The sequence below is a fragment of the Salvelinus alpinus genome, chromosome 23 (assembly GCF_045679555.1).
Source record: "Salvelinus alpinus chromosome 23, SLU_Salpinus.1, whole genome shotgun sequence".
NCBI lineage: Eukaryota > Metazoa > Chordata > Actinopteri > Salmoniformes > Salmonidae > Salvelinus > Salvelinus alpinus.
This window is the reverse complement of record NC_092108.1, coordinates 37523327-37548215: the sequence shown is the minus strand read 5'-3', so window position 1 is coordinate 37548215 and position 24889 is coordinate 37523327. Positions and strand designations below refer to the sequence as shown.

The 24889-nt window shown below is 42.1% G+C and overlaps 2 protein-coding genes across 5 annotated transcripts in view; one reads left to right on the top strand and one right to left on the bottom strand.

Moving 5' to 3' along the window:
- LOC139550906 (ephrin type-B receptor 1-like) overlaps positions 1-24889 on the top strand; it is a 324253-nt gene that overhangs the window by 121659 nt on the left and 177705 nt on the right. For all 4 annotated transcript variants that reach the window (XM_071362160.1, XM_071362162.1, XM_071362161.1 and 1 more), the window contains exon 3: positions 6419-7100. In XM_071362160.1, the coding sequence (XP_071218261.1) occupies positions 6419-7100 (682 nt within the window). The remainder of the gene's footprint in view (positions 1-6418; positions 7101-24889) is intronic.
- LOC139550907 (B-cell differentiation antigen CD72-like) lies at positions 984-2823 on the bottom strand. The gene has a single exon (XM_071362164.1). It carries the CDS (start codon positions 2789-2791, stop codon positions 2012-2014), a length of 780 nt encoding a protein of 259 aa, XP_071218265.1. The 5' UTR covers positions 2792-2823; the 3' UTR covers positions 984-2011.

Sequence of the window (24889 nt, the reverse complement as noted above, 5' to 3'; positions counted from 1 at the left end):
ACCCTATTGAACACCTTTAGGATGAATTGGAACGCCGACTGCGAGCCAGCCCTAATCGCCCAACATCAGTGTCCGACCTCACTAATGTTCTTGTGGCTGAATGGAATCGAGTCCCCACAGCAATGTTCCAACATCTAGTGGAAAGCCTTCCCAGAAGAGGGAAGGCTGTTATAGCAGCAAAGAGGGAACCAACTCCATATTCATGCCCATGATTTTGGAATAAGATGTTCGATGAGCAGGTGTCCACATGCTCTTGGTCATGTAGTGTACCTGCATTAATATAACACTGTTGAATGACCACCTCACAGACAGGAGAACAAACAGCAACCCCAGACAAAATGCAGCAGCTCTGGGGGGTCTCCTACTTGAGTTATCAGAACTTAAGGGGTTAGCTCCTGGTCTGCCCTTAGAGGTGGCATCCTCATCGCTTTTGTCGCTTGAGTCCTGAGAGACGATGGCATTTTCATATATAAATTCAAATTTTTGCTCGCCACTTTGTTACAGAACCGGTCTATATTGGCATAGTTATCCTCTGACATCTCCATGTTCTACCACGGTCTCAATTACTATTACCAGACGATCTGCTAGGGAATCTGTTCAAATATGAAAGCTGTGTTGTGTGTAAGGAACATTTTATAGGTGTCTTACCACCAATGGGCATGCCATATTAGGCAGACAATACAAAACCTTGAATGTGATTGGCTGCTAAATAGGTGTGAATATAAGACTTCACGAGGATGTGGCTGTGTTTGGGGTCTGGAGGTAGCAGATCTGGAATTGAATCTTCCTCTTTATTTTGATTTGAACAAAGAACCAGATTCCTTTATGTGTGTTACCATTGTCCCCCTCTATCCAATGTTCTTTTAGACATAACCACTGGTAGACAGGGAACTGTAATTTCAGGACGTCAGTTTAGTCCGTTGAGTACTAGGCCGACTTGTTCTAGTACTCTAGATGTAACATACGGCTGCTACAACCCGAGGTGTGTTCATTTTTTGTGACCAAAATCTTTATTGACCTTTTTCGTCATGCAACAAAGCAATTGAAGAGACACATCATTCAATAATCAAGACAAATCAATCAGATAACAACAAATTACAATACAAGCAAGCGACCTAAAAATACCAAACTACAGTAGATCACATCACACTGGCAGGCCGAGTAAGATCCATTACATGCATCACGGTAGTAATACACATGAACATGGGGGTATATAGGATAACATTTTAAGGACCTCTGATGTGGCTATAGGTATATCTTGCATTTTGCATAATATTTCTCCACATGCTTGCAAAGTTTGAAATAAAAATGCCTCCCGGGCTGTATGTCCTGAGCTGACAGTACCACATTGCTATATCTTTATCTGATGCTGTGTTCGCTAGACATAGCCAGTGCTGGAAAAAGTACCCAATTGTCATACTTGAGTAAAAGTACAGATACCTTAATAGAAAATGACTCAAGTAAAAGTGAAAGTCACCCAGTAAAATCCTACTTCAGTGAAAGTGAAAAAGTATTTTGTTTTAAATATACTTAAGTATCAAAAGTAAATGTAATTGCCAAAATATACTTAAGTATCAAAAGTAGAAGTAAAAGTATAAATCATTTCAAATTCCTTATATTAAGCAAACTAGACGGAACGATTGTCTTGTTTTTTAAATGTACTTATAGCCAGGGGCACACTCCAATACTCAGACATAATTTACAAACAAAGCATTTGCGTTTAGTGAGTCCGCCAGATCAGATGCAGTAGGGATGACCAGGGAGTTTTTCTTTAAGTGCGTGATTTAGACAATTTTTCTGTCCTGCTAAGCATTCAAAATGTAACGAGTACTTTTGAGTGTCAGGGAAATTTATGGAGTAAAAAGTACATTATGTTGTTTCGGAATGTTGTGTAGTAAAAGTAAAAGTAGTCAAAAATATAAATAGTAAAGTAAAGCCTCAAAAAACTATACCTCAAAAAACTAGTAGATACTTTCAAATATTTTTGCTTAAGTACTTTGCACCACTGGACTCAACCACTGGTAGACTGTCTGCTCTCATCCCAGGATTTTACCTCAGAGGAGATGTAATACCAAGTGAACTGAAACAGCGTCCAGCCTTTAGGCCCAGCTTGTTTTAAGTCAGAAAAGCGCTTCTGAAGCCTGTCTCTCTCCGTCTTCAACTGGTCACTTTCCTTAGCCAGGTTATTGAAGCTGGTCTGTAGCTGCTCTCTCTCCTTTTTCATGGTGTTGTAGCTGGTCTGTAGCTGGTCTGTCTCCTTAGTCATGGTGTTGAAGGTGGTCTGTAGCTGGTCTCTCTCCCTTTTCATGGTGTTGTAGCTGGTCTGTAGCTGGTCTGTCTCCTTAGTCATGGTGTTGAAGGTGGTCTGTAGCTGGTCTCTCTCCTTTTTCATGGTGTTGTAGCTGGTCTGTAGCTGGTCTCTCTCATTAGTCATGGTGTTGAAGCTGATCTCTAACTGGTCTTTTTTCTTAGACAGGTTGATGTTGCTGACTTTACAATCCTCAAACCCACTGATGATATTCTTGTGGTAGAAACCCAGACCTACAATCCCAGCCAGTAGGAGAACACACAGCATCCCCAGACAAACTGCAGCAGCTCTGGAGGGTCTCCTACCTGAGTTACCATAACTTGAGGGGTTAGCAACTGGTCTGTCCTTAGAAGTAGCATCCTTCTTGGTCTCTTCTCTTGAGTCCTGAGAGGCAATGGCATCTTCATAGATATTGTCATTTTTGCTCAACCCTTTGTTACATAACCGGTCCATATTGGCATACTTATCCTGTGACATCTCCATGTTCTACCACGGTCTCAAATACTATTACCAGACGATCGGCTACAGAATATGTTCTAGTATGATGTTGTGTACTGAACATTTTATAGATGTCTTACCACCAATGGGCGTGCCATATTAGGCAGACAATACAAAACCTTGAATGTAATTGGCTGCTAAATAGGTGTGAATATAAGATTTCACAAGAATGAGGATGTGGCTGTGTTTGGGATCTGCAAATGAATCTTATTCTTTATGTTAATTTTAACAAAGAAGCAGATTCCTAAATGTGCTATCACTGTATCTCTCTATCTGGAGCTGTAACCACTGCTAGACAGGGAACTTCCATTTCAGGAAGTCAGTTGAGTCCAAATGAAATGTCCATACCCCTGCCACCTGTTTGTGAACAAATATAAAATGGATTGGTTTTTCAAAATAAATTGGTTCTGCAAAAATCAGATACCTTTATGTGTGTTACCATTGTCCCCCTCCATCTATTGCTATTTTAGACATAACCACTGGTAGACAGGAAACTGTCATTTCAGGAAGTCAGCTTAGTTTGTTGAGTACTAGGCCTACCTGTTGTAATAATCTAGATGTGACATAGGGCTGCTACAACGCGAGGGGTGTTCATTTTTCATGATTCATTAGGCAACAAAGACAACAATTGACAAGTCAAATCAATCAATAATCAAGATACATCAATCAGATAACAACAAATTAACAAGACAAGCAAGCGACCTAAAAATTTGAAACAAACTAAATAACAAAGGCAGTTTTGTTCGATCACATCACACTGGCAGGCAGAGTAAGATCCATTATATCATGATAACAAGACACATGGACCAAGTGGCCACTACCTCCGGGGATGCCCACGAATCACACCAAACAGACCAGGGGTTTGGGAAGTCAATGGGAGGGAGAAATTCTTTTTCTCCACATCTAAATGCACAACTTAAATTGAAGCCAGTGTTGTAAGTAGCTGAACATGACTACAACTTTGTGGAAGTGACAAACACACATTTTCATTATCGTCAAAAACAATATATATTTTTATATCAAAGAGTGCCTTGATTTGATTGCTTGCACGTGCACATTTCAGCGCGACACAACCGTTAGACCTAATAATACGTTTATGCACATGAGCTTAGCTAGGTAATGTCACCATGACATCATCTTCTACAAGTGCGTTCAGGGATTTCTATTGGAGAATCAGTTTCTCTTAGTATACCCTCTTTGGTTTCAGGCTTTGGGTTTCTCAGGCAAGGTCATTAATCAGCTGTGGATCTCCTGAAAGTTTGGATGTGTAATACTTGTATGTGTGTGAGTTAACAAAAGGTCCCTACGGACATCCCTCTTTTCTAAAATAGCTAAGGCAGTTGTTGCTCAGTGCCCTGTCTCTTTCACCTTTCGTGGCATTGTAGCCGTTCTTTATCTGGTCCTTCTCTGTCGTCAGTTTGTTGTTGCTGGTCTGTAGCTCATTCTTCTCTTTAGCCAGGTTGTTGAAGCTGACCTGTAGCTCGTCTATTTCTTTATACAGTTTTCTATAACTGGTAAGTAGGTCTTTCCCCTCTCTGTAGCTGGTCTCTCTCTTCAGCCAGGTTTCTGTTGCTTGTCTTTGGTCTCTTTCAGTTTTCACGGTGCTATAGCTGTTCTGTAATTGTGACCGACCGGTTCATTTTGGTCCTATGTACTGTAGCAAAATTGGAAATTTTGTTTTTTAGAGACTCGAAAAATGTATAGCATACGCTGCTGTTGAGGAACAATGGGAAAGTCATTCTGCTTTGAAAGTTCATGTCACGTGTGCTCCCTCTCCAGCCTCTAGGTCACCAGGCTGCTCATTATGGCGCACACCTGTCACCCCTTGACTCCATCACTTACCTGATTACCTTCCCTATATATGTCACTCCCTTTGGTTCCTTCCCCAGGCGTCATTGTTTCTGTTTCAGTTTCGTGTCTGTGCGTTGTTCGTGTTTCTTGTTTTGTATTATGTTTCCATTTATTTATTAATTGATTCACTCCCTGAACTTGCTTCCCGACTCCCAGTGCACATATTACAGTTTCTAAACTTGTAACCCCACTTTAGGGAAAATGGCCTTTGAATGCTTTGGTACACTCTTGGCATTCTCTCAACCAGCTTCATGAGGTAGTCACCTGGAATGTATTTCAATTAACAGGTGTGCCTTGTTAAAAGTTAATTTGTAGAATTTCTTTCCTTAATGCGTTTCAGCCAATCAGTTGTGTTGTGACATGGTAGGGGTGGTATACAGAAGATAGCCCTATTTGGTAAAAGACCAAGTCCATATTATGGCAAGAACAGCTCAAATAAGCAAAGAGAAATGACAGTCATTCATTAATTTAAGACATGAATGTCAGTCAATGCGGAACATTTCAAGAACTTTGAAAGTTCCTTCAAGTGCTGTCACAAAAACCATCAAGCGCTATGATGAAACTGGCTCTCATGAGGACCGTCACAGGAAAGGAAGACCCAGAGTTACCTCTGCTGTAGAGGATAAGTTCATTAGAGTTAAATGCACCTAAGATTGCAGCCCAAATACATGCTTCACAGAGTTCAAGTAACAGACACATCTCAACATCAACTGTTCAGAGGAGACTGCGTAAATAGGGCCTTCATGATTGAATTGCTGCAAGGAAACCACTACTAAAGGACACCAACAAGAAGATACTTGCTTGGACCAAGAAACACGAGCAATGGACATTAGACCGGTGGAAATCTGTCTTTTGGTCTGATGAGTCTAAATTTGAGATTTTTGGTTCCAACTGCCGTGTCTTTGTGAGACGCAGAGTAGGTGAACGGATGATCTCCGCATGTGTGATTCCCACCGTGAAGCATGGAGGAGGAGGTGTGATGTTGTGGGGGTGCTTTGCTGGTGACACTGTCTGTGATTTTTTTAGAATTCAAGGCACACTTAACCAGCATGGCTACCATAGCATTCTGCACCGATACGCCATCCCATCTGGTTTACACTTAGTGGGACTATCGTTTGTTTAACAACAATGACCCAACACACCTCCAGGCTGTGAAAGGGCTATTTGACGAAGCAGAGTGATGGAGTGCTGCATCAGATAACCTGGCCTCCACAATCCCCTGAAATCAACCCAATTGGGATGGTTTGGGATGAGTTGGACCGCAGAGTGAAGGAAAAGCAGCCAACAAGTGCTCAGCATATGTGGGTACTCCTTCAAGACTGTTGGAAAGCATTCCAGGTGAAGCTGGTTGAGAGAATTCCAAGAGTGTGCAAAGCTGTAATCAAGGCAAAGGGTGGCACTGTGAAGAATCTAAAATCTAAAATATATTTTGATTTGTTTAACACTTTATCGGTTACTACATGATTCCATATGTGCTATTTAAGAGTTTTGATGTCTTCAATATTATTCTACAATGTAGAAAATATTTAAAAATAAAGATAAATTCTTTAATGAGCACGTGTGTCTAAAATTTTGACTGGTACTGTATATGGTTTCAGAAATGTGTTTACATAAAGAGTTGAGGTGATACTAGCTGAGCGTCCCTCTCTTTTGGCATTGTAGTGTCAAAAACTCTTCGTAGCTGAGTTTGTGACTTTTCAAGATACTGTATGTTTCTAATTATCCCCCCTCTCTCTGGTCTCTACTTTGTTTGTCTCACAGTGGGAGGAGGTGAGTGGCTACGACGAGAACCTCAACACCATACGGACCTACCAGGTGTGCAATGTGTTCGAGCCCAGCCAGAACAACTGGCTCCTCACCACCTTCATCGACCGACGTGGAGCTCAGAGGATCTACGTGGAGATGCGCTTCACCGTGCGTGACTGCAGCTCCATCCCCAACGTCCCCGGCTCCTGCAAGGAGACCTTCAACCTTTACTACTACGAGACGGACTCGGTTATCGCCACCAAAGGAACCGCTTTCTGGATGGAAGCCCCCTACTTAAAGGTTGACACCATCGCGGCTGACGAGAGCTTCTCCCAGGTGGACTTCGGCGGACGGTTGATGAAGGTCAACACGGAGGTTCGGAGCTTTGGCCCACTGTCGAAGAATGGGTTCTACCTGGCGTTTCAGGACTATGGTGCCTGTATGTCGCTACTCTCAGTCAGAGTGTTTTATAAGAAGTGCCCCAGTGTGGTGCAGAACTTTGCCATCTTCCCAGAGACCATGACGGGGGCGGAGAGCACCTCCCTGGTCATCGCTAGAGGGATCTGCATCCCGAATTCAGAGGAGGTGGACGTGCCCATAAAGCTGTACTGCAATGGAGATGGCGAGTGGATGGTTCCTATCGGGAGCTGCACCTGCAAGGCCGGGTTCGAGACTGATAACGGGAACGTCTGCCGAGGTAAGGAGAAAAAACTGTCCATAACCATATGATTGTTGTATTTTGAGGTGTTAGTTTTACTGTCCATCACCATTCCCACAACCCAATGGAAAATCCCGGGAACCTTGAAATAACCATATTTGGTTTGCTGTGGAATCAATTTCCATGGATTTATTCTGAATGTGTAGCTGTTTCCAGTTTGGGAATTGATTTGTGGTGAACCTCAGTCCCAGACATGAGAGTTGTAAATAATTAATTGTCTTTCATATTTTAACGCTTCAACATGACTGAAGACTTGCAGTCGATCTAATCACACAGGTTCTACGGGAATTGTTCTATTTTAGGTGCGGCAGGTGCATAAGAAGACATCATCTTTATCTTTATTGTAACAGCCCACTGCCGATTTCATAGCTCTCTTTCCTGACAATGCTTTGTTGAGCGTGCAGTATTGACTGTGTTTCATATACTTTGCAGAATGCGGTGCACTGTAGTTCTCCTTTGATTACACACATCTCAAGCATGATAGAGAGGCACATTATCATTGATTCCTAATCTGTTGAGATGGCGAGGGCTGCTGTACTACAGATGCTGAGTGATGTACGGTAGTGTATCATTCAATAATGTAAAACCGCATGTTTGATTTTCCAAACCCAATAACAGACATCCAGGCTACAGTTTGTAAGGCTTGGTAGATGAAGGAATGGGTCTGCGTTGCACCAAAAAGTCATTTGTTGTGGTAGTGAGCTACTGTAGGGAATCTTATTTTTCTGATGTCCTTATTTTTCAAACATTTGGTGGTAAAAGTTACCTGACATAACCTCTGGCTTTGCCTCTCTCCCACACACTCTCTCGGTCTCTTTCAAATCAAATCAAATGAAAGTGTATTAGTCGCGTACACAGATTTGCAGGTGTTATAGCAGGTGCAGCACAACGCTTGTGTTACTAGCTCCAACAGTACACAAGAATGTCATGCAAATACACAAATAATAAAACAAATCTAAAGAAGAAATCAAGAAATAACAGAACAAGTCCAGTTAACAGTCCAAAGTAGATACATAGGTATGTTAAAGTGAGCATGTGCCAGACTCCAGAATATAAATGCATGGTATGTATAGACCAGTGGCGGTCAGTGGCATTTAAGATGAGGGAGGATTATCTTTTTTTCATAAGCATGGCCTTATTTCTATTTCAGCATGTTGGAAGACTGTCATTCATATTCCATTCACCCAGTTCAATGTGACAGCGATAGGTTTAGGCTACTACATGATACAACATTTTTTCCCTATACCCATCATGAGGTTGCTACAAGCTAGCCTGAGAATGAAAGTGTACAACGTAGGTGCACGACAGGTCGAGAGAAAAATTGGAGATGACAGACAGTGACACATGGACAGACAGTGACACATTCAATACCACCTTGCACAGTCTTGCCTGCGTCCAGCTTATCTAGGGTGTAATCATTAGTCCAACATTTGCAAACGAGAGTTTCTATTGGACAAATTCTGGTATTTTTATCCCCGTTTCGTTTGCTTCTGTTTAAGAAACGTTTTTCAACAGAATCTGTGGAATGAATACACCCCTGATCACGCATAAACACAGTTCACTTTCATAGAAGCCACATTGTATTCATTCTAGCCTCTATGCTCTCTCCTCCTCTCACCTTTTCCTTTCGTTTGTGGACTTCAATGAACAACACATCAGCTGTATGTGACCAGGCAAAAAAAACTCTCCAAGCCAAACCATGTCATAATTGCTACAGCCAGCCTACATCGTTGTCCCCATATTAGCTAAAGTAACGTCCTAGTCAGCATAGCTAATAGAACTAATGTGTTAGTAAAGACACTACAATCATGCAGTAACGTTACAGTGTATAGTCACTAAGCAGTTTAGCAGTTACTGCTGGCAGGCAGCGGTGGCAATAAATTAATAAAACCAAAAGCTTACCTTGACTTGGAAGAGTTCCATTGTTTTGTTGGATAATCATAGCCAGCTAGCTAACATAGCATCCCTCTGTTTGAGCCGGGTGTTTGAGTAACTAAACTAGCCAGCTGCATTTGCTAGCTAAGTAAGTGAAACTGACACTGAAATGACAATCTCTCCCTCACGCTCTTGCTTCTCCTTCATTTTTTAAGAAATCATTTTATTGGAAACTGTTCAACTATTGTCTTTCTCTCCCTTTGAGTCAATTACTCACCACATTATGCACTGCAGTGCTAGCTAGCTGTAGCTTAGGCTTTCAGTACTAGATTAACCTCTTAACCTTTGATTGGGTGGACAACAACATGTCAGTTCATGCTGCAAGAGCTCTGATAGGTTGGAGGCCGTCCTACGGAAGTTGTCATAATACCTGTGTAAGTCTATGGAAGGGGGTGAGAACCAAGAGCCTCCTAGGTTTTCTATTGAAGGCAACGTACCAAGAGGAAGACGGAAGCTAGCTGTTCTCCGGCTACACCATGGTGCTACCCTACAGAGTGTTGTTGAAGCTAATGTAGAACTTAATTGAAAAACGGTGTGTTCTAATCAATTATTTGGTGACGTGAATATATTTAATATAGTTTCATCTTTCCTGCCCCCACTGGTATAGACAGTATATAATTTGTAAAGGAAATCGAATGTACAGTAGTAGGTATATTAGGAAGTCTCTCTCTCTCTCTCTCTCTCTCTCTCTCGCACGCGCGCGCACACACACACACACACACACACACACACACACACACACACACACACACACACACACACACACACACACACACACACACACACACACACACACACACACACACACACACACACACACACACACACACACACACACACACACACACACACGTCCAAGTCCAACAGGTCTGCTTCACCTACCACCACATCGCATCACAGACAAAGGGTATACACACAGACATTACAATAGGTCCACTAGGTATGTCAAACGCACACACGCACGCACGCACACACGCACACACACACACACACACACACACACACACACACACACACACACACACACACACACACACACACACACACACACACACACACACACACACACACACACACACACACACACACACACACACACACCAAGTATAAAATGTGTTCAAGGTCTGTGCCTTATTGGGTCCCTCTGGAGGTGTGAGGGAGAATCTGTGGAGCGGAGATAAGATTGATTGACGCCCATCTGCTACGATCAATACATAGATATGAGGGCAGTGTGTGTGTGTGGGCATGCGCCTGCCTTTGTACTGTACATTGCTGTTTCCTGCTCTACACACACAGTCCTTGGCCAAGTAAAAGATGACTTTGATTTGCTTGAACTTGAACAACTGATACGGGATCAAATATGTCATAATTTCACTAATGCTGAAGGTTATAGTTCCGTTAAAAGATAATCAGATCCTAGACCTGTGGTGAAAGGCAACTTCTACCTCCAGTGTTTTGATCCTATTTAAAATGTACCTAGATCAGATCCAACCCCAGGCAAGGTCCCTCTTATCAATACAGATGCTGTGATTATGAACTGTGCTGAGAACGACTGTGTAGTCACAGTTCTACTCTGAAAAGAACTCAGAAGAGGAGCTCTTCCTCCACACACAAAGTTACTCTGACAACATAGTGCTGAGTGGTGATGACACCTGTCAAAACAACTATTCAAAAACAGGGTTCAGATCAACAGTGTGAATGAATACGGCTTTTAAACATAAGAGTAGGGTGGATAACAATGCTTTGAATACACACACCGCAGACACACATCTCCCGCTATCGCTCTACCATCTCCCCGTTCCTTATATCTCCTTCCTCTTCCATATCTGTCTCTGTTTCTGCTATGTCCTCTTCTTTCAAGACAGTTAAAAGAAAGTCCTATGCACTTGAACAGAACTAAGGATGCAGATAGAGACAGTGATGTCCAAAGCCTCTCCATCAGTTTCTCTTAACAACCAGAGATGAAATGGGTGAGAATAACAACACAAGCCATCTGTATTATGATTGTGCTATGCACAGAGCAAATCCTATTGGCTTGGACAGATATACTGTACTGAATAGATTCCCTTTACATTGCTACCTCTCTCTCTCAATTCAATTCAATTCAATTCAAGGGGCTTTATTGGCATGGGAAACATGTGTTAACATTGCCAAAGCAAGTGAGGTAGATAATATACAAAAGTGAAATAAACAATAAAAATTTACAGTAAACATTACACATACAGAAGTTTCAAAACAATAAAGACATGACAAATGTCATATTATATATATACAGTGTTGTAACAATGTACAAATGGTTAAAGCACACAAGTTAAAATAAATAAACATAAATATGGGTTGTATTTACAATGGTGTTTGTTCTTCTCTCTCTCTCTCTGTACCTTTCTCTATCTCCCTCTCTACTGTATTTTCCTCTAATCCTGAGAGTAATTGGAGCCCCGTTGTTTTTGGAGGAGGTATGGAGGTTGTTTGCAGGGGGTTTCACACACACGCACACACACACACACACACACACACACACACACACACACACACACACACACACACACACACACACACACACACACACACACACACACACACACACACACACACACACACACACACACACACACACACACACACACACACACACACCTACCCCGGTAGGCAGGCATTACAAAGCCCCTTTAAACGGAAGAGGCGACGTGGGCTACCGCTAATTCTCACAATCCCCCTGACTTCCTTCTTCTAAGTGGCCTCAAAAAGTAGACTACCTGCCGAGCTGTCTCTCAGAATCTCTATCTCTCGCTCTCTTTGCATGTCTCTCTCTCTCACTCTCTGTCAGTCTCTCTCACACTCGCTCTGTCTTTGTATTTGTCTCTCTATCGCTCTCTCTATCCTTTTTTCCCTCTCTCTCTCTCTCTGATTTAAAAGCACAAACTGTGGGAGGTATGAAAAACAGGACCCAGGTGACTAGAGGAAGGACAATATAGGAGTGTTCATTATAGAAGGAGAGTAGACATGGGCGGTATCAGATTGTCATACCCTCATACCGACCTCGTGCCATACCAGGATATTCGGTAATACCGGCACTGAACTGTAATATGAAGATTAGCAATGCTAACATGTAGGTAAAATCCCAGAGCTAACTAAATGCTAACATGTAGGTAAAATCCCAGAGCTAACTAAATGCTAACATGTAGGTAAAATCCCAGAGCTAACTAAATGCTAACATGTAGGTAAAATCCCAGAGCTAACTAAATGCTAACATGTAGGTAAAATCCCAGAGCTAACTAAATGCTAACATGTAGGTAAAATCCCAGAGCTAACTAAATGCTAACATGTAGGTAAAATCCCAGAGCTAACTAAATGCTAAGGAGCACATTGGAAACATTTTATACAGTCTCGGACCTAAAGTATTTGCAGGACAGATATCCCAGCTCATAAAGTTATACACGTAACTAAAATATGCTACTCACAGTTAGCTGCACAAAACAAATATTACACAGCAAGGTTACAGGAGGGGATTCTCTGCTGTTACCAAGAGAAACTTGATTTTGGAGAGAGAGAGAGAGAGAGAGAGAGAGAATATGGTATAAATCTGAACTAATTAATTCAATCGAATTGATCAAAATCAACAAGGAGGTTAAAAATCAACAAGGAGGCTATACATTCCCCCCTCAGAATCACCCTACTTCAACAAAGAGAGTTTCTCCATTCTAGAGGGGGAGATTAGTCACTTTCAGGCCCAAGGCAATGTACTGGTCTGTGGAGACCTGAATGCTAGAACAGCAGAAGAACAAGACACTATTAACAGTCATGGGGATAAACACCTACCAGGAAGCAACAACCTTTCCCTCCCCACATACCCCCACAGAAACAACTATGACAAAGTGAAAAACAAAAACGAAGCACAGCTCCTGAAGCTCTGTCGAACACTGGGTCTGTACATAGTCAATGGCAGGCTGAGAGGGGACTTTTTTGGTAGGTGCACCTACAGCTCATCCCTTGGCAGCAGCACTGTAGACTACTTCCTCACCGACCTAAACCCCGAGTCTCTCAGAGCCTTCACAGTCAGCCCACTAACACCTCTCTCAGACCACAGTAAAATCACAGTGTATCTGAGAAGAGCAGAACCCAACCATGAAGCATCATGGCCCAATAAATTACATGGTACTAAACAGGCCTATAGATGGAGTGCAAACATTACAGACATCTACCAAAAAGCAATTAGTAGCCAAAAAATACAATCTCTCCTGGACAACTTTTTAGCCTTAACATTCTCCTTCAGCAATGAAGGTGTAAATTTGGCCGTTAGGAACATAAACTTTATATTTGACAAATTAGCCTCCTTGGCTAATTTAAAGAAGCATAAGAGCAAACCAAAAATAATGATTGCAAAAATCTAAGAAAGTCATTGAGAAATATATCTAATCAAAAACACAGAGAACCAGACAACAAAAATATACGCCTTCAATATGGGGAAACACTGAAGCAATACAAACACACCCTAAGAACAAAAAAGGAAAAGCACATTAGAAATCAGCTGGATGGAATTGAGGAATCCATAGAATCAAACCACTTCTGGGAGATTTGGAATAAATTAAACAAACCTCATCATGAGGAATTGGCTATCCAAAATGGGGATATGTGGAGAAATCACTTTGCAAACCTCTGCAGCAATATAACAAAGAGCCCAGAACAAAAAGATATACAAGAAAAATTACAAATCCTTGAATTAGCAGTCAAAGACTATCAGAATCCTGTGGATACCCCAATTACAGAAGAATAATTATTGGAAAAACTATGCACTCTCCAACCCAAAAAGGCCTGTGGTGCTGATGGTATTTTAAATGAAATGATCAAATATACATACCACAAATTCAAATTGGCTATACTCAAACTCTTCAACATTATCACTGCAGGTATTTTCCCCGCTATTTGGAACCCGGGATTGATCACACCAATCTATAAAAATGGAGACAAATTTGACCCAAATAATTACAGAGGAATTTGCGTTAACAGCAACTTGGGGAAGATTCTCTGCAGTATTATAAATAGCAGACTACATAATTTCCTTGAAGAACACAACGTCCTGAGCAGAAGCCAGATTGGATTTCTAAAAAATGATCGTACAACAGACCACATTTACACCCTCCACACTCTAATTGATAAACAAGTTAACCAAAACAAAGGCAAAATCTACTCGTGTTTTGTAGATTTCAAGAACGCATTTGATTCAATTTGGCACGAAGGTCTTTTTTATAAACTAATAGAAAGTGGTATTGGAGGGAAAACATATGATTTTATTAAATCAATGTACACTAAAAACAAATGAACAAGCAAACAGACTTCTTCTCTCAGGGGCGGGGAGTGAAACAGGGCTGCCCAATAAGTCCAACACTATTTAACATCTACATTAATGAATTGGCAAAAACATTAGAAGAATCGGCAGCACCTGGTATCACCCTACACAACACTGAAATCAAGTGTCTGCTGTACGCAGATGACCTGGTGCTGCTGTCTCCCACTAAAGAGGGGTTACAGCAGCACCTAGATCGTCTTCACAGGTTCTGTCAGACCTGGGCTCTGACCTAAAAAAAACAAATATAATGATATTCCAAAAAAGGTCTGGAAATAAGGATGACAAATATAAATTCTATTTGGACACAGTTCTATTAGAACACACCAAAAACTACACATATCTAGGACTAAATATCAGCAACACAGGTAGCTTTCACATGGCTGTGAATGAGCTGAGAGACAAAGCAAGAAGAGCATGCTATGCCATTAAAAGGAACATCAAAATCGAAATCCCAATTAGAATCTGGCTCAGAATTTTCCAATCAGTTATAGAACCAATTGCTCTATATGGCAGTGAAGTATGGGGTCCACTCTCTAATAATGAATTTACCAAATGGGACAAACATCCAATCGAAATACTGCATGCAGAGTTTTGCAAGACTGTATTGCAAGTACAAAGAAAAACTCCAAATAACGCATGTACGGCAGAATTGGGCCAATACCCCCTCCTCATTCGAATAGAAAAAAGAGCCATCAAATTTTACAACCATCTAAAAACAAGTGACCCCAAAACATTCCATCACACAGCTCTACAATGTCAAGAGATGAAACAAGAGAAGAGTCCCCTCAGCCAGCTGGTTCTGAGGCTCAGTTCACCAACCCAAACCAACCCCATAGAGCCTCAGGACAGCCCTCAGAAAATCTGGCCCAACCAAATCATCACAAAACAAAAATAAAAATATATCACCTATTGGAAAACACCACAAAAAATCAAAGTAAACTTCAATGCTATTTGGCTCTAAACAGACAGTACATGGTGGCAGACTATCTGACCACTGTGACTAATAGAAAACTGAGGAAAACATTGACTAGGTACAGACTCAGTGAGCACAGTCTGGCTATAGAGACCGGTCGTCACAGACAAACCTGGCTGCCCAGAGAGGACAGGCTGTGCTCACTCTAAGACCTAAGAGAATACTTCTTTCCCAAAATTATAATTCAATACAAAGAATTTGAAACTATAAAAAATCTAATATTTATTGGGTGAGCAGCCAAATATGTGTCCTCCTGCCACAACCTGAGGGACAGCCAGTGAAAAGTGCAAAGTAATGTTGATACTATTTCCCATCTTGTTTTGTTTTGTCTTTCATACCAGGTCATGTGTCTGGTCTACTACATGTTGACACTGGTCTACTACCATTGCTTTAATGTATTGTCGTTCTGATTAATATTGTTGTTGTAGTTGTTGTTAATGGTAATCCCATGTCCACTACTATTATTATTATTGCTGTTGGTCCCACCATTTATTTATATATAAATATATATTTTGTATATATATACATATATATTTTATTTATATTTTTCGATATGTATACTTTGACAATGTAAGTAACAATGAACTTGCCATGTCAATAAAGTCAATTGAATTGAATTGAGAGACAGAGAGAGAGAGAGAGAGAGAGAGAGAGAGAGAGAGAGAGAGAAAGAGAGAGAAAGAGAGAGAGAGAGAGAGAGAGAGAGAGAGAGAGAGAGAGAGAGAGAGAGAGAGAGAGAGAGAGAGAGAGAGAGAGAGAGAGAGAGAGAGAGAGAGAGAGACAGAGAGAGAGAGAGAGAGAGAGAGAGAGAGAGAGAGAGAGAGAGCACAGCCTTGCCATTGAGAAGGGTAGACACAGGAAAACCTGGCTCCCTGTAGAGGAAAGGAATACCTAGGATAGGATAAAGTAATCCTTCTAACCCCCCCCCCCCCTTAAAAGAGTTAGATGCACTATTGTAAAGTGGTTGTTCCACTGGATATCATAAGGTGAATGCACCAATTTGTAAGTCGCTCTGGATAAGAGCGTCTGCTAAATGACTTAAATGTAATGTAAATGTAATGAAAGGCTGTGAAACCACTGCACAATAGCAGAACCTGCGACGGAGCTGCATTTCCTGCCAAAATGTAAAAAATATAAAACAATTAGAGAGTGTCATTTCCCCAAATTTGAAACCCTTATTCAAGGTTTCAAAGACCTCTCTGATGAGAGTAGGCTACCCGTCCTGTTGGGGGAGGACGCAGTGAGCTGTGGGTTGGCAGCGCACTACATTGCTGCCTGCCATAAGTTGAGGGACAGTGTCTGACAGACCAATCAACCTGCACATGTCCTCTACTGTATGCTTATTGATATTGTTGAATGTATGGTTATTTCGACACTTGGTTGTTGTTGTTACTGTTGTCCCGTTGACCATTTTGATTCTAATTTTTATATTGTAAATATCCAAAATAAGCTTTGGCAATATGTACATTGTTACGTCACGCCAATAAAGCAAATTGAATTGAATTAAATTGAGAGAGAGACAGAGAGAGAGAGAGACAGACACAGAGAGAGAGAGAGAGAGAGAGAGAGAGAGAGAGAGAGAGAGAGAGAGAGAGAGAGAGAGAGAGAGAGAGAGAGAGAGAGAGAGAGAGAGAGAGTGGCAAACAGTCTGTTGGTCATACTGATATCCATCTGGAGACAGATAGCGTGACTAAAACTATTCTTTGAACAAAGAGAGAGCAGAAGTGGTAAACAGACACACAAACACACACAGATGCCGTGACTGTAAAGTAGTCTAAGCACTCTGAATGCTTTCCATCTCCCCTCATAACCCAGTCTCTGAGGTTTGAAATAGAGGGTTGCCCATCTCCAGTGTGAGTCTCTGTAACGACTCAAACGAGAGGCAATCCCTGCCTTTTATTTTCCACACAATCTACTTTCATGGATCTTGTAATCCGTTATTTAAACAGGGAAATGTGATCTTAAAGTGCTTGTAGAAGTCGAGCAGTTTGGGCAGCCAATCAATTAGAGGTCAGTGAAACAAGATGGCCTCCGAATGGAGCCTGATGTAATTGCCCATTAGAGATGACGAAAACGGAACAAAAAGAATATGAGAGCATGCAATTTCAAGCTGAAATAATTCCCCTCATTGAGGGAAGCACTGAGACGGTAGAGAGGGAAAGGAGGGAGAGGTAGGGTGTATGCTGAATGCAGAATGGGCATTCATAGACGGAAGCTTTTCGATTGTGAAGGGTGTGTTTTGTGGGAAGTGGAGTGGATTATTTCAGTGTGTGTGGATTAGAGCTGTGCGATACATTTACAGTATGGCTGTCCTCGACTAAAAAAAAATCTTGGAAGACCCGAAAGTTGTCTGTTCTTTCGACCAATCGATTGCTCGAACGTGTATTTCTCCATATATAGACACACCCTATGTGTTTTAATAAAATCAACTACACTGCTCAAAAAAATAAAGGGAACACTAAAATAACACATCCTAGATCTGAATGAATGAAATATTCTTATTAAATACTTTTTTCTTTACATAGTTGAATGTGCTGACAACAAAATCACACAAAAATTATCAATGGAAATCAAATTTATCAACCCATGGAAGTCTGGATTTGGAGTCACACTCAAAATTAAAGTGGAAAACCACACTACAGGCTGATCCAACTTTGATGTAATGTCCTTAAAACAAGTCAAGATGAGGCTCAGTAGTGTGTGTGGCCTCCACGTGCCTGTATGACCTCCCTACAACGCCTGGGCATGCTCCTGATGAGGTGGCGGATGGTCTCCTGAGGGATCTCCTCCCAGACCTGGACTAAAGCATCCGCCAACTCCTGGACAGTCTGTGGTGCAACGTGGCGTTGGTGGATGGAGCGAGACATGTTGTCCCAGATGTGCTCAATTGGATTCAGGTCTGGGGAACGGGCGGGCCAGTCCATAGCATCAATGCCTTCCTCTTGCAGGAACTGCTGACACACTCCAGCCACATGAGGTCTAGCATTGTCTTGCATTAGAAAGAACCCAGGGCCAACCGCACCAGCATATGGTCTCACAAGGGGTCTGAGGATCTCATCTCGGTACCTAATGGCAGTCAGGCTACCTCTGGCGAGCACATGGAGGGCTGTGCGGCCCCCCAAAGAAATGCCACCCCACACCATGACTGACCCACCGCCAAACCGGTCATGCTGGAGGATGTTGCAGGCAGCAGAACGTTCTCCACGGCGTCTCCAGACTCTGTCACGTCTGTCACATGTGCGTGTGAACCTGCTTTCATCTGTGAAGAGCACAGGGTGCCAGTGGCGAATTTGCCTATCTTGGTGTTCTCTGGCAAATGTCAAACGTCCTGCACGGTGTTGGGCTGTAAGCACAACCCCCATCTGTGGACGTCGGGCCCTCATACCACCCTCATGGAGTCTGTTTCTGACCGTTTGAGCAGACACATGCATATTTGTGGCCTGCTGGAGGTTATTTTGCAGGGCTCTGGCAGTGCTCCTCCTAATCCTCCTTGCACAAAGGCGGAGGTAGCGGTCCTGCTGCTGGGTTGTTGCCCTCCTACGGCCTCCTCCACGTCTCCTGATGTACTGGCCTGTCTCCTGGTAGCGCCTCCATGCTCTGGACACTACGCTGACAGACACAGCAAACCTTCTTGCCACAGCTCGCATTGATGTGCCATCCTGGATGAGCTGCACTACCTGAGCCACTTGTGTGGGTTGTAGACTCCGTCTCATGCTACCACTAGAGTGAAAGCACCGCCAGCATTCAAAAGTGACCAAAACATCAGCCAGGAACCATAGGAACTGAGAAGTGGTCTGTGGTCACCACCTGCAGAACCACTCCTTTATTGGGGGTGTCTTGCTAATTGCCTATAATTTCCACCTGTTGTCTATTCCATTTGCACAACAGCATGTGAAATTTATTGTCAATCAGTGTTGCTTCCTAAGTGGACAGTTTGATTTCACAGAAGTGTGATTGACTTGGAGTTACATTGTGTTGTTTAAGTGTTCCCTTTATTTTTTTGAGCAGTGTATATGCATTGATCTTGTTTGATGCGTTAAGCTTACGGTTGATGCCTCAAGAGGGGGCCAGAGATCTAGATAATCAGAAGAAAAAAAACGTAACCTGACCCAACTATTGTCCTCCTGCCATTGCTTGTTTTTGCAGATTATGCAATCACTCTCCTGAAGTTGTCGGCAATGAGGAAACGTTTCCACTGGATCAGAACATTTTTCCCTTCCACACTGAGTGGTCATCGAAAGGTAGACAGAGCTGGAAAGATTTTTCAAATACATTGATCAACTATTGTAATTCTCAGTGGATGTAAAAACAGTCTTTGTTTGCTGGCTGTTTGAGGTGAAGAAAAGATTACTTTACGAAGCTCCTCAGGTCATTAGTTGTGGTGTGTTATGCCAATCAGAAATACTATCAGATCCCCAAATGGGAACATTTATATGCCTACATTTGCACGCAGGCCAGGTAGGCTATAGGCCTATTTCTATGCCTGCTCATCCTTACTCAACATTGACAGGAGCGCTCCAAACAAAAGACCACGACTAACTTGACAGAACATGGAAATGGAATTAAATTAACCAAAACGTGTTTCTCACCAGTGTAGCATATGTTGTGCACTCCGTAAACAATGTTTCTACTCCGACAATGAGAACAGGAAGACTGGAATAATAATATTGAATGCGTTAAAAGAAATGACCGTAACCAGGCGGTGATGCAACCAGTCAGGATGCTCTTGTTGGTGCAGCTGTAGAACTTTTTGAGGATCTGAGGTCCCATGCCAAAACTTTTGATTCTCCTGAGGGGAGACAGATCTATTACCTCCTCCCTATGGGCTGTCTCATCGTTGTCGGTGATCAAGCCTACCACTGTTGTGTCATCGGCAAACCTCCACAAGTCTGGTTCATCCTTGGGAGCAATTTCCAAATGCCTGAAGGTACCACGTTCATCTGTACAAACAATAGTACGCAAGTATAAGCACCATGGGACCACGCAGCCGTCATACCGCTCAGGAAGGAAACGCGTTCTGTCTCCTAGTGATGAACGTACTTTGGTGCGAAAAGTGCAAATCAATCCAAGAACAACATTAAAGGACCTCGTGAAGATGCTGGAGGAAACAGGTACAAAAGTATCTATATCCACAGTAAAACGAGTCCTATATCAACATAACCTGAAAGGCCGCTCAGCAAGGAAGAAGCCACTGCTCCAAAACCGCCATAAAAAAGCAGGACTACGGTTTGCAACTGCACATGGGGACAAAGATTGTACTTTTTTGGAGAAATGTTCTCTGGTTTGATGAAACAAAAATAGAACTGTTTGCCCATAATGACAATCATTTTGTTTGGAGGAAAAGGCTTGTAAGCCGAAGAACACCATCTCAACAGTGAAGCACGGGGGTGGCAGCATCATGTTGTGGGGGTGCTTTGCTGCAGGAGGGCCCGGTGCATTTCACAAAATAGATGGCATCATGAGGCTGGAAAATTATTTGGATATATTTCAGCAACATCTGAAGACATCAGTCAGGAAGTTAAAGCTTTGGTCCCAAATGGGTCTTCCAAATGGACAATGACCCCAAGCATACTTCCAAAGTTGTGGCAGGACAACAAAGTCAAGGTATTGGAGTGGCCATCACAAAGCCCTGATCTCAATCCTATAGAAAATTTGTGGGCAGAACTAAAAAAGCGTGTGCGAGCAAGGAGGCCTACAAACCTGACTCAGTTACACCAGCTCTGTCAGGAAGAATAGGCCAAAATTCACCCAACTTATTGTGGGAAGCTTGTGGAAGGCTACCCAAAACGTTTGACCCCAGTTAAACAATTTAAAGGCAATGTTACCAAATACTAATTGAGTGTATGTAAACTTCTGACACACTGGGATGAAAGAAATAGAAGCTGAAATAAATCATTCTCTCTACTATTATTCTGACATTTCACAATCTTAAAATAAAGTGGTGATCCTAACTGACCTAAGACCTAAGAATTTTTACTAGGATTAGCTGTCAGGAATTGTGAAAAACTGAGTTTAAATATATTTGGCTAAGGTGTATGTAAACTTCCGACTTCAACTGTATGTGTGTGCTGAAACAGGTCACCCTTCTCCCCAGTTTTAATGAGTGACTATGAGCAGACTGAGGTCCTGTACCCTTCTGTAACCAGCCTGTATGTAGCCAGCCTGTTGTATGTACCCTGTAGCCTGCCTGCTGTGTATGAGCCAAGGGCCTGTGGAGAGGTTTAAAGATGGGTCCAGCGTGACTCTCTTTTTACCCCACCATAACTCTGACAGCTCCCATTTGGGACTCAGGGTGGGCTTTCTTTCTGCTACACACACATCCTCACCTCCCTTTGCCTCGCCTCTCAGCTGTGTTTGCAATCTGCTAAGTATTTGATGGCCTCCTTGTTAAAACGAACAAAGACGCCTTTTCGGAAAGCACCCTCAACTCACTAGAGTAAAGCTCATGTTTTATTCTCTGGTGTAGTTGTAAGTGTGTGTTTTTTGGGTTACTGTAGTAGTTTGTGTGAGGGATATTCTCTGAAGTAGTTGTTAGTGTGTTTTCCAGCGAGAAAGAGGTCCATGATTTGGTTATGTGGCCATTGCTGCGACCTCCAACTGAATGACTGATTGACCCATGTGCTCTTGAGTTTGCATACAATCCAGTAGTGTTTTGTAATTGAACATGTGGTTACGAAATAGTTGTATCTATTCAGAATAATTATCACACTTGGTATACAGAGAGTCAGAAGTTCCATTTTTATTCGGCTATAATTGATCTGACATCCAATGGCTTCATTGAAGCAGATGTCAATATCATGTGCATCGTTAAAACATTTTTTATAGCACTTACTTCCTGATTACAAGATCATAGATTACTGTTTAAATATGTACAGCATGTGTATCCCGCATAGTTGATATCCAATACATGACCAAAGGTATGTGGACACCTACTCGTTGAACATCTCGTTCCAAAATCATGGGCATTAATATGGAGTTGGTTTCTCCCATTTGCTGCTATAACAGCCTCTACTCTTCTGAGAAGTATTTCCACTAGATGTTGGAACATTGCTCCGGAGACACGCTTCCATTCAGCCACAAGAGTGTTAGTGAGGTCGGGCACTGATGTTGGCCGATTAAGCCTGGCTCACAGTCGGCGTTTAATTCATTCCAAAGGTGTTCGATGGGGTGGAGGTCAGGGCTCTATGCAGGCCAATCGAGTTCTTCCACACCAATCTTGACAAGCCATTTCTGTATGGATCTCGCTTTGTGCACGGGGCATTGACATGCTGAAATGGGAAAGGGCCTTCCACAAACTGTTGCCACAAAGTTGGAACACAAGAATGTTATTATATGCTGTAGCCTTAAGATTTACCAAACCAGTTGGTCTTATGCATTGCGGCAGGTAGCATTCTCCTGGCATCCGCCACTCCAGCCGATGATTAGCATTGCAAATGGTGATCTTAGGCTTGTGTGCTGCTGATGAAACCCATTTCACGACGCTCCCGACAAACAATTATTATGCTTACGTTGCTTACAGAGGCACTTTGGAACTCGGTAGTGAGTGGTGCAACCGAGGACAGACGATTTTTATGTGCTACATGCTTCAGTACTCTGGTGTCCCGTTCATAAGCTTGTGTGGCCTATCACTTCACGGGTGAGCTGTTGTTGCTCCAAGACATTTCCATTTCACAATAAGGAGCACTTATAGTTGACAAGGGCAGCTCTAGTAGGGCAGACATTTGACGAACTGACTTGCTGGAAAGGTGTCGTCCTTTGAATGTGCCATGTTGAAAGACTCTGAGCTCTTCGGGAAGGCCGTTCTACTGCTAATGTTTGTCTATGGAGATTGCATGGCGTGGTGCTCGATTTTATACACCAGTCAGCAACGGGTGTGGCTGAAATAGCAGAATTCACTAATTTGAAGGGGTATCCACATACTACTGTATATAAGTGTATGTTTCAGATGTGGCCCCTGAATAACGCTTGCAGCATGATATTTTGATATGGGCAAGGAAATTATTTAGAAATTTGATAAGAAGCTTCAAAGAAATTACTCCAAAATGTCTTCTTTTCAATTTGTGTTCACAAAGTGGTGGGTAGGAGGCACATTGGCGTTGTGGACTCAACTCTTCCTGAAAGACAGCTCTACCAGTGGTTATGTCTAAAACAGCATAAGATTGATACACTCCCTTCCGTATTTATTTGGACAGTGAAGCAAAAATGTGTTCATTTGACTCTATACTACAGCATTTTGGATTTGAGATCAAATGTTTCATATGAAGCAACAAGGACAGAATGTCATATTTTATTTGAGGGTATTTTCATACATACAGTATCTGTTTAACCATTTAGAAATGAAAGCACTGTATGTATCTACTCCCCCTTAACCCTAACTCTCCAAGTACTTGGACAAATTCACTTATAGTGTATTAAAGTAGTCAACGTTTGGTATAAGGTCCCATATTGCTAGCACACAATGACTACACCAAGCTTGTGACTACAAATTTATTGGATGCATTTGCAAATTGTTTTGTTGTCTTTCGGATTATGTTTTGCCCAATAGGAAATGAATGGTGAGTATTGAATGGTGAGTATTGAATGGTGAGTATTGAATGGTGAGTATTGAATGGTGAGTATTGAATGGTGAGTATTGAATGGTGAGTATTGAATGGTGAGTATTGCATGGTGAGTATTGAATGGTGAGTATTGAATGGTGAGTATTGTATTGTGTCATTTTGGAGTACTTTTATTGTAAATAAGAACAGAATATGTTTCAGAATACTTCTACATTAATGTGGATGTCCACATACGTTTGTATATACAGTATAGTGTAGTTCAAGTGAATATTCAGGGGAAATAAGGCTATGAAAAATAGGCCAAATAAAAGTCTGTCTGTGAAAAGAAAAGTCCCCATATTAGGTGCAGGGTGCAAGGCTAAGAGACACACTTTTTTTGTGGTAAAGCAGACTTTCTACACCATTGATTTATTGTAGTCTGGAGTCAATAAAGAGGCCTGTCTGACTTTATGAGCCTCTGTGCTGTGGTTTTTATTCTTTTGTAATTGGTTAACGGTGCTGAAAGCTTATTGCTGTTCTTGTTCCTTTTGTGTGATGACCCATTCCTATTCAACGCACATTGCAGAGCTGAGGATGGGCACCACAGGGGACTTGGGCCTGTAATGGACAGGGATGGGAAGACACTGAGGGCTGGGGGGATGTTTTCTCTATTGAAAACGCAGGCTGGACAGCTGGTTGATTTGACACTGTGTGACAGTATATAGTGTGGCTCTATTGAAGAGGTTGAGGGAGGAAAGTAAATGAACATCCGTCCATCCATCCGTGTATCTATCCATCCACTCCCGCATGCGTCCATCCGTCCGTCCGTCCAGTCGTTTTCCCACTATTCTGTGAATACCGGATATAGATGATGTGTATCCGCTGTTATTTTCCCTCTCTGTTCAGCATCGGCGGGCTCTTGACACATTGGCACATTAATATTACAAATATTCAAATAACTTTATTCAACGTTCGG

Coding starts and splice junctions, on each gene's coding strand:
- LOC139550907 (XM_071362164.1), bottom strand. CDS start 2,791: ATGGAGATGTCACAGGATAAGTATGCCAATATGGACCGGTTATGTAAC.